Source organism: Doryrhamphus excisus, linkage group LG22, assembly GCF_037039965.1.
Source record: "Doryrhamphus excisus strain RoL-2023G ecotype Guam linkage group LG22, RoL_Dexc_Guam_v1.1, whole genome shotgun sequence".
NCBI lineage: Eukaryota > Metazoa > Chordata > Actinopteri > Syngnathiformes > Syngnathidae > Doryrhamphus > Doryrhamphus excisus.
The window spans coordinates 4,869,848-4,880,556 of record NC_136378.1 but is presented as its reverse complement, the minus strand read 5'-3'; the positions used below and the strand labels follow the sequence as shown (position 1 = coordinate 4,880,556).

General features: G+C 38.9%; 1 protein-coding gene across 1 annotated transcript; it reads right to left on the bottom strand.

Moving 5' to 3' along the window:
* Positions 1 to 648: 648 nt before the first annotated feature.
* cenpu (centromere protein U) lies at positions 649 to 10,606 on the bottom strand. The gene is made up of 14 exons (XM_058063516.2): positions 10,486 to 10,606; positions 9,631 to 9,682; positions 9,457 to 9,535; positions 9,158 to 9,281; positions 7,497 to 7,583; positions 5,477 to 5,555; positions 5,316 to 5,396; positions 5,152 to 5,239; positions 3,597 to 3,696; positions 3,443 to 3,521; positions 3,254 to 3,301; positions 2,462 to 2,523; positions 1,091 to 1,247; positions 649 to 1,016 (listed from the first exon to the last, which is right to left on the bottom strand). Exons 1-14 carry the CDS (start codon positions 10,488 to 10,490, stop codon positions 906 to 908), a joined length of 1,152 nt encoding a protein of 383 aa, XP_057919499.2. The 5' UTR covers positions 10,491 to 10,606; the 3' UTR covers positions 649 to 905.
* Positions 10,607 to 10,709: the final 103 nt, after the last annotated feature.

The following is a 10,709-nucleotide window of genomic DNA, read 5'->3' as shown; positions in this document are numbered from 1 at the left end:
GCAGGGCGGCACGGCGGTCAAGTGGTTAGCGCGCAGACCTCACAGCTAAGAGACCAGGGTTCAATTCCACCCTCGGCCATCTCTGTGTGGAGTTTGCATGTTCTCCCTGTGCATGCGTGGGTTTTCTCCGGGTACTCCGGTTTCCTCCCACATTCCAAAAACATGCTAGGTTAATTGGTGACTCCAAATTGTCCATAGGTATGAATGTGAGTGTGAATGGTTGTTTGTCTATATGTGCCCTGTGATTGGCTGGCCACCAGTCCAGGGTGTACCCCGCCTCTCGCCCGAAGACAGCTGGGATAGGCTCCAGCACCCCCGCGACCCTCGTGAGGAAAAAGCGGTAGAAAATGAATGAATGAATTACCCATAGGTATGAATGTGAGTGTGAATGGTTGTTTGTCTATATGTGCCCTGTGATTGGCTGGCCACCAGTCCGGGGTGTACCGCGCCTCTCACCCGAAGACAGCTGGGATAGGCTCCAGCAGCCCCGCGACCCTCGTGAGGATAAGCGGTAGAAAATGAATGAATGAATAACAAGAGCACTGTGCTGCTTTTAGGGACCGACTGCATAAAACATGTTGGTCAAAGATCCTCTATACAACAGGAACATTCTGCTCATCAAAGATTCTCTATGACGATCATGTTTTTAAGGACATACTGGGGAAAAAACACGCTAGCCGTGTAATGAAATGAACCATGTAATACACACAATACACAATCACACTCATGTTGATATTATGAGGAATACGATATGCTGATACTTTACACTGTATACTGAGGAATAAAGTATGCTGATACTTTGTTTAGTTTGGAAGAATAGAAATAATAAAAGGTGGACGTCTGTGTGCTAGTTTGGAGTTGAGTCTTATACAGTATATTGGTGTGGGGTTGTATGATGTAGCGTATTATCTCTTTAGCTTTTTCACCAGGTGCTTATTGATGCTTCTCGGCTGCTGCTCTGTCCCTTGAATACGTTTGGTCTCCAGCAGTAGAGCTGCAAAACTGGAAGCCCCGTACTGCAGAAACAGAAAAGGAGAAACCTTAACTATGGGAGTTGATCAATACCAGGGAAATGGTGTGTTTATCATACGGTCTCTTTCTGTTTAGGGTGTGCTCTCCGGTAGTCCAGGTATATTTTGTTGAGTTCTCCAAGATCTCGGAGGAAGGACCGGCTTCGTTTCAGATCGTCTAATCTGAGTTGTAGGTCAGCTTTCTCTTTTTGCAGCAGCCCCACCTGTCTCTCTGCCCTATTGGACCAAACGTACAGCGTTATTATTTAGGCAAGTGATTCATTAACTGTATGAAACAACCTGAAGGTGCTTCCAAAATGAAAATAAATAAATATAAAAATAGTCTGTTTATTCCACAGAAAACTAAAACACCTGTGGTTGCATTGTTACAAAAATATATATATATTAAATTACAGTTGGCGGCACGGCGGTCGAGTGGGTAGCGCGCAGACCACACACCTAGGAGACCGGGGTTCAATTCCACCCTCGGCCATCTCTGTGTGGAGTTTGCATGTTCTCCCCGTGCATGCATGGGTTTTCTCCGGGTACTCCGGTTTCCTCCCACATTCCAAAAACATGCTAGGTTAATTAGCGACTCCAAATTGTCCATAGGTATGAATGTGAGTGTGAATGGTTGTTTGTCTATATGTGCCCTGTGATTGGCACTGTGACCAGTCCAGGGTGGACCCCGCCTCTCGCCCCAAGACAGCTGGGATAGGCTCCAGCACCCCCTGTGACCCTCGTGAGGAAAAAGCGGTAGAAAATGAATGAATGAACGAATAATTTATAAATCACCACTGCTGCATGGTTGAAAATTATTAGTCCAAAAAATCATATGATATCATATAATCATATAATGTTACATTGATAGGGCAAGAACCACCACAGGAAGTACTGTACAGAACAGAAAGTAATAAAAGGAATGACAATATGGGTAAGTCTACGTATATTATATCGTATTTAAGTCTCATATTCTGCTATTATGTCCACTACATTGGGTAATAGAAGTGTAAATGTGACTACAGTTGTGTTACTTCATGTCTAGAGGGCTCTAATGTTAAAACTCACGTTCAGAAGGTCATAAAAAGGGAATCCTACTTTGCAGAAATTAATTTATCACATTCATTTCTGGGAGCAATTAACCGCAATAATCAAGGGGTTACTCTTATAACCATTTATAGCTACGATCGCTGTCACCCCCTAACCTCTAACCCACTATGGGACTAACACATGGTTACTATGACAACCAGTCACTGCCTCTGAATACGGTGAGACTATGTTTACAAGATCTAATCTGTCGAAATCCATAAAGCTCTAAAAGACATAAATGGACGTCACTGCATTTATTTGTATTAAATATGCTTATTTTATGGTTACTTATTGGAATGAGGTTCTGCTTTTACAGAACAAAGGTCCGTATGTTTATGTGGCAGAAGGTGCAGTTGCATTACCTTATCAGCTCCTGCTTGGCATCCAAAAGTCTGTGTCTCTTTGTACGAATCATGGAGTCCACCTGCCCCCCGCCACCAAAAAACAAGCAATGGAAAAATTATAACAGGCATGGATATCACGTCTTTGTCAACAATAAAAAAAATATATCAGCATGGGTATTATGTATTTGTCAACAATCAGTCTTCAATGAAGGTAAAAGTAACCTTAAATGTTAACTTATCCCTTCATTTATATGCATTTACAATTGTTTTCTGCATTCACTCATTCATTCATTCATTCATTTTTTAACGCTTTTTCCTCACAAGGGTTGCGGGGGTGCTGGAGCCCATCCCAGCTGTCTTTGGGCGAGAGGCGGGGTCCACCCTGGACTGGTTGCCAGCCAATCACAAGGCACATATAGACAAACAACCATTCACACTCACATTCATACATGCTAGGTTAATTGGCGACTCTAAATTGTCCATAGGTATGAATGTGGGAGGAAACCGGTCTCCTAGCTGTGAGATCTGCGTGCTAACCACTCAACCGCCATGCCAGTTTTTTGCATGTAAAACTATAAAAATGTTAATGTGTTTCTGGAACGGATTAATTGGATTTACATTATTTCTTTGATATTGATTCGTTTGAGTGCATTTGGTTTCTAGTCGGACCTTTTGGAACGGATTAATGATGCTAACCAAGGTTCCACTGTATATGGGAAACAGTGACAACTCAAACAATATCGAACACATACATTGAGGCAGTGCAAATGCTAGCATAAACACTACAATGTTGATTTTTAAAATGGTTACCTTGGCGTTTTCCCGTTTTATAGCCTTGAGCTCCTTGCATGACGCGATCTGAAAGAACATCAGAGAATATCATTTTAAAGATAATTCTACTTCCTGGTTTATGGAGGATGACAAAGAAGAATAGGACTAAAATGTTACACTGTGGGACAGTTTTCTAAAATGTTTTTAATTTCGAGAAGGTAGACCGACCTTTTCAAGGAGTTGCTCCTTTACGTTGTTGGAGAAAGAATCAATGGACTGCGTGACTGCTGTCGAGGCCACAGAATTTCTATAGAATCAACACACACACAATATCTCACACAAATTGTGCTAGTTAAAAGTTGTATTTAAATGTTATATTCACCTGTACTCATCACAGAAATCCAGGAAGGCATCCAACATTGCTTCTAATTCGGTTCCTCCCTGAGATCTTTCCTTTTTCTTCTTGCTGTTTAAATCTTTGTCTGTTTTGTTCAAGCAAAATAGGCATCTTCAGTGAGGGCATTACAAATGATGGCAATATCTGGCAAACAATGTATTACTAAGCAGAGTGTTTTTGTCGTCACTGGCTGAAATACACACCACTCAAAAAAAACAAAAGGTCCACCAACCCCCTACGCGTCACACTGTGCAAGCGTGCCGCGGCAAAACCAAACCCAAAACCAAACATGTCTGCTGTGTTAAACATACAGTATAAAGCCATTTGTGAGAGCGATGCAGTCTAACTGTACACTGTTCCAGGGCTCGACAATAACGATGTACCGATGGCCCGGGGCAAGTTAAAACAAAATTGGGGCAAGTAAATCCAATCAGTGATATTCCCGTCGGGCAAGTGCACTTTGGCATGCCATACTGCCAAGAGTTTTTTAAAAAGCGGTTCTTGTTGGGTGTTGGTAAAACACGGACTGCGTAATTCCGGTGGTAATTTGCAAACCAATCCTTGCAAATCTTGAAATGGACCAATCAGAATCGTTTATTTAAACCGCGGTCTGCGTTTTATCCACACCCGTTCTTGTTCGCGATCAACCAATCAGTGATGGTTTGACGAGGAAAACATCTATCATGGCGTCCCTGCCAACATGGTCTAATTCTTCAACAACTTCTGAAGGAAAACACCAAAAAGTGATGAAACAGTGCCTCCTAAACAAGTATTTTATTAGCGGCAGCAAATCAAATGATGGCACAGGTGAGTGAATCACATTGCTGTGACAATTTGAAGTGGTCACAATGAAACACCACCCATTAGATCCGATACCAAGTGCTGATTTTGAACAAGCTACAAAATCTAGCACTTCCATTTCTCTGTGTATTCTCTGTAACGTCATGATCTATGTAGGAAAACAACCACAAGAAATGATAATCATTTAATCTTTGAGATTCTCATATGATGCCACAAAAATTAGATGATATCATTATGGCAGTCTTTTCATTTTACATGGGGCAAGTAGTTCTCACCTTAAGGATTCCCCATGGGCAAGTCATTTTTGTTTTTAATGTAGAGCCCTGTGTTCTTATTTATATACTTATGGTATTCAATGTTTTAAGAAGTTTTTAACTACTTTGGATTGTCTTTTGTTTTTGCTAAATAAGGACAAGAATATAAAAGTGCCCCCCCCCCCATATTATGTGTTTGAGTCATGAACGAGTTGCTCAGATCTTTTACAAACTCAAGACTCACGGGTACTCATCTCCATTAACCCCTCATTGACTCACCCCTGCATTAACCACATTGAAAAAGCATGTCTATGTCTATGTCCTTCCATCAAATCAACTCCTGCCCAAGCTGCATGTGATGGGTGGCTGAAGTAAATGCAGTACCCATCATGAGTGGTATATCATTGAACCAAAGGTGACATACTGAACAATGCAAAAAAAAAAAAAAAATAGTGTGTAGCATAGGTAGAAATAATTGCCTTCACCAGAAGATGTTTTCTGTCCTGATGATGTCTTTTGGGATCTCTCCAGACTGTGAATTTTTGCTTTCTTTGACTTGGGTGGACTTGGGTTCTAAACACATGAAGCCTTAGATTAGAACAAACAAAAGACCCCGAAAAAAACATGGACGAGGGAGGTCCATCCATACCCAGCTCGCGTCCTCGTCTGTGTTTTCATCAGAGGACAGGATGATATTACGTCTCCTTTTGGTGCCAAAATCTGGCTCCTCCTAAAAAATGGGCGAAAGGTAATGGTGGCCATTCCTGGGTAGTACAAATAACACAAATAATACACATGTTCTTACATTACCTCTGAATGACTGGGCTCCCCACTGCCTGACACAATCCTTTCCTTCTGCGTTGTCTTGACTTGCTCGTCATTCAAAGGCCTTAATGTGGTGCAAAGAAAGACAAACATTTACTACATTTACAGTGGAACTTCTCAAGGCAAACAATTTCAGGATACATACAGATTTCCTTAAGTGTATTTTTAGCAACTTTAAATAAGTCCCACCCCTATTATGATGGCCCGAACTCTCGCCTTGGTGGAGGAATTTAGTTTAAAATTTCAAGCCCATGTGAGAGACTCAAAGAGCTATTGTGCAACACTAGAATAGCTACAGTATGTGTGCTAAAGTAGTGATTCTCAACTGGTGGGTCGGGGCCTAAAAGTGGGTGACGGATCCATTCAGGGTGGGTAAGAGAGTCAAAAATTAGATTAAAATATGTAATATAAAAACCATGTCTTTTTCTACTTATTATTTTGAAGTAAAATTGAGCAATATTCCTCCTTGGTATACTGTAATTCCTCGCCACGTAGAATTTTGAGGTTTCAGTGTTATCACTGTTTTTCAAAAATATATGCCATTAATTAACCATTGCTTTTTGTGATTAAATAGGGCCTAGTATTAGTAAAAAAGTACATATATGTATTTTAACTAAATCAATATGCATACAGTATTTCCGCAAATGTCGCAACGTATTCAAATATGTTGTGATGATATTTAGTACTCTACACTTCACTCTGTCAGTCATGTTACATTAAGGAGACAATAGCCAAAACAGGAAGTACAGCACAGATCTAAGAGTATTTAAAAAAAAAAAGAAGAAGAACAATGGCTGATTTTGTCTTATTTTCTGTTATTATGTTGACTACATTGGGTAATCCGAGTGTGAAGGTGACTGTGTCGATAGGGCTCTAACAGGGGCGTCACCAGGTTCTGAGGACAGAGAGATGGAGATGCACAGCATATGAATGAATGTAGTAGACATTCCAAAAAATCCAAAAAACAAATAATGACCAAAAACCGGGGTATAACTTTCCCACTTTTGAACAGATTTAGTAGAGATACTCAATTGTTTTAGGCCACCGTTAAATGTACACAAGTACACACAATCTACACTGCAAAACCTCTGCTCAAGCTCTGCAACCATTCTGTCCAGTGGACAGTGATCAATTATATAATAATCCTTATTATATTATTCAGACTGGTGGCTGAAGCCCCCCTAAAATAGGCCTAATGACACCACTGGGCTCTAATAATGTTTAAAAAAATGCATATAGGTTTTCTATACTAAGTGACAGTGTCACTGAGGAAAGGTAGGAAGCAGAACTGGAGGTATGCTGAGAGGATGAGGATGCTGAGATTCTCATTGGGAGTGACCAGGATGGATAGGATCAGGAAGAAGTACATCAGACGGACATTAGATGTTAGAGGCCTTGGAGGTAAAGTCCTTTAGGACAGACTGAGATGGTTGGGACATGTCCAGAGGAGAGATAGTGAATAGGAGGCATAGAGGAAGACCAAAGAGGAGGTTTACGGCTTTAGTGAAGGAGGACATGAGGGTAGTTGGTGTGAGAGAGACTGATGCAGAAGACAGGGTTGGAGGAGATTGATTTGCGGTGGCGACCCCTGAAAGGAGGTCTTCTATATTAAACCTATATAACAATAATCTCTCATAAAATTTTATTTAATTACGTACTTCCTTTTAAAACAGAGTGAATGTTGTGATATTGAAATGTGACCATAATTGGAGAAAAATAGCATTTTAAAGTTTGGGTTCTTATCCTTGTACATTTTAGTATTAACACTACAGTAATCAATATTACTGTTGTTTGACAGTTAAGGTTGTTAAAAATTACCTGCAAAAAGTCTGCTGATTATAAACATAACCAGCATACATCATAACTTTAAATAAATGCGATTTGCACTAATAATTTCAGACAGGTGTTTAGGACATGTCCCTGATATTACAGAATGAAATGATCATCCAGACAACCATAGCTTCTGATGCCACCTCAGTCCGCAGCATCCCATACCAGAACTCACCCGGCTGCAGACGTCTTTTGGACCCTCCTCTTTGTAGGCTTGGCAGGTGAAGAAGTAGCTTGTTTGGTAGAGTTGGATTTCTTGGGTCTGGAAGATGCAAATTCAATATCCCGTCAGCACGCATTTCTAGATGTCATTCATACTGATGTCTTTTAATCCATCTCCATTATTGACAGGATGATTCATTGATTATTTTACTTGAAATTTGAAAACCCTACAAAAATGTCTGGACGTCTTACCCTAAAGGAACATGCCTCGCTAGTGGCACATTATGAAGTTTGGTGGAGGGTGGAAGAAGGAAGACATGCTCAAGAATTGTCATGAAAAACTCATCACTAGAGGATCTGCGGCTGATACTCAAAGAGGTCACCCTTCCAATTCCAGTCATTTTTAATTCATGTATATCAATAATATTTGCTAGTAAATGCTAACTGGACGTCTTAACTGTGTGTCCTAATGAACACAAACGTAGCTATTTTGACTGACATATTACCAGCACTTAGGTTATGTACACAACTATTGAAGAATTACATATGTGTAATTATTCGTATTGCCATGTTGAATATAATTATGATGTCAAATACTTTGATCGCCTGTAAACTTTGAATCTGTGAATGTGAAATATTAATCATTTATCTATAATGAACAAAAGCAAAATTTGAACAAAGCAAAACTTGTTCTCAATTAGAAATCACTCCACACTCTTTATTGCTCTCTGGTTCTACCATATCTGACTTATTAAGTGGAAATATGGGCTAATAACTATAAAAGCAATCTTCATTCGCTAAATGTACTGCAAAAAAGGTCAGTAAGGATAATTCATAATGCCGCCTACAGAGAACATACTAACTCCTTATTTCTAAAATCACAAATACTTCAACTTGCTGATATAGTTCATCTTCAAACAGCTAAAATAATGCACAAGGCTAAAAATAACCAATTACCAAAAAATGTAATCCAATACTTCTCTACAAGAGATGAGAAATATGATCTCAGGGAAGAACTACATTTGAAACACTTCTATGCTAGGACTACGTTAAAAAGCCATAGCATTTCAGTATGTGGAATCAAACTATGGAATGGATTGAGTAAGGACCTCAAACAATGCACAACGATGAGCCAATTCAAGAAACAATACAAGCAGTTGATGTTTGCTAAATACAAGGATGAAGAGTCTTGAACCAGTCATGATGTGCTATATATATCACTATATTGACACTTACTATGGTACCCATTATGGCATTGGATGCTCATATCACCTTGTACTTCGGTACAAGGTGCATTATTTAAAAAAAAAAACAAAACTGTATTTTGGAAAGCAGGAAGTGAACAAATGTAACAGTTACTGATTATAAAAGTACCAGATGGAGGGGTAGGATTTAATAAGCTTTGCTTCTTCCTACTCCTTTTGGACATGTGGAACTGTGAACTGATTATGTGATGCATTCAATTGTAATCTGATGCATGTTCAAATGAAATAAAACCATTACCATAATAGTATTTTATAGTTTACTGGTTAGATTTTATATATGTACAGGTCTATGGCCAATTACACACAAATTAGATAATGACTTCAGCCCCACTACTGAGGCCGTATATAGATTGGCAAACACAGTAAACTGTAAATAACAGTGATGCAATGAAGGGACTGGACACAATACCTAGTTTTCACAATGTTTTTGGCTTTCTGTGTCAAGTTCTTTTTCGCCACTCTTCCTTTCTCCGCCCGGGCCTCTGTTGATGGGTTTAGATCTTCTTCAATTGCCGTACTGTGCATCCGGTTACCTGGGCAACACAGGGTAGCACAGGCATGTACCTTTAACATTACATGCCACAGACTGAATAGAACAGAATTTAAGACCACATTTAAACATTTAAAGCCATGTTTACAATCGTAAGTACAGTAAGTAGAGTTGGACATCTTGTATAGAATAAAATGGACTGCCATTTAAAGACTCACCATCGTTTTGCCGTAGTCCTTGTAAAAAACTGATTCCATCTATGGAAGACATGTTGGGAGAATCAAAAGGCAACGCTTTCTGGATACCATACAATATGGAAGAAAAAAAAATATCTTTAGTATGGTGGAAAGGGACAGTATAGACAATCAGTGAAAAAACATAATGTATTAAACCTTGTCATTTGGTGGTTTTGGTGCTGCCTTGGCTCCTCTTCTCTTTCTGGCACTGTAGAAACAACACAATGTACTAATACTCTCACTTATCTATACAAGAAATAGTATGACTTTTAGAAGAATTAATATTGTGTACGTCTCCACCCATATATCTCCGCAATGACTCAAGTAACTAATTAATAGTATGGAAGCAGTCTTACATGACTCCCAGGATTTATCTAAATTATTTGGTTTCATCTTCCAAACCTCCTCAAAGCACGATCTGACTCAGTTAAATGATAAACCTCAATGAATGATACAATACTTTATTTTGTTATAATAATCATAATCTAGAGGCCTTTGGCTTTTATATAAGGTATTTCTGAATCCAAATTAGCAACTAAAAGTTGTTATAGTTTATACATCTTGCATAAGCAACAAGACTTTTGGCGCTCTACTGGAGGCAAAGGAAGTCACACATCCAAATAATGTATATTTAATAAATAGTATACTCTATTTATATAGGACAAGTTTTTTTTTTAATGGGTAAATGTTAACATCCATCCCAGTAGACTTTGGGCGATAGGCAAGATACACCATTCACACTCAAATGTGAACATTATCATACTTAATATAGCCTGTCGTACATACAGTAAAATTAAAAATGTAATATATATTTAAACTACATAAGTTGAAGCAAGATAAATGGCAAAAAATACGGAATACGGGCGTCTGTTTACACACTACAGCAATGTATTATGGAACGCTGTCATAAGTACGTCATTCAAAAACGACAGCCTAACAAGTTAAACTCGCCATTAATTTAGCTGGATATATACATACATATACATTCTAACTTTTTAATTCATACCTTACCTCATATTTTGGTTTCAATTGTAGCTTCAACGAATGTGCGGTAGCTAACAGAACCCTACTCAAACTTCCCGCAAAATCCTTCTACTTCCGGGTTGTACCAATTCTGACACACTGCGGGTTATGCTTTACGATAAAAAGTATGCGAACAAAAAAATGTGCCCAAGTTGAATTGCGTTCTCAATTACTACGTTAAACTGTTAATTACTCTAAATACAAAATTATTC

Coding starts and splice junctions, on each gene's coding strand:
- cenpu (XM_058063516.2), bottom strand. Junction 9,282..9,456: donor AGGACTACGGCAAAACGATG/GTGAGTCTTTAA, acceptor TGTGTTGCCCAG/GTAACCGGATGCACAGTACG. Junction 3,522..3,596: donor GATTTCTGTGATGAGTACAG/GTGAATATAACA, acceptor TTGATTCTATAG/AAATTCTGTGGCCTCGACAG.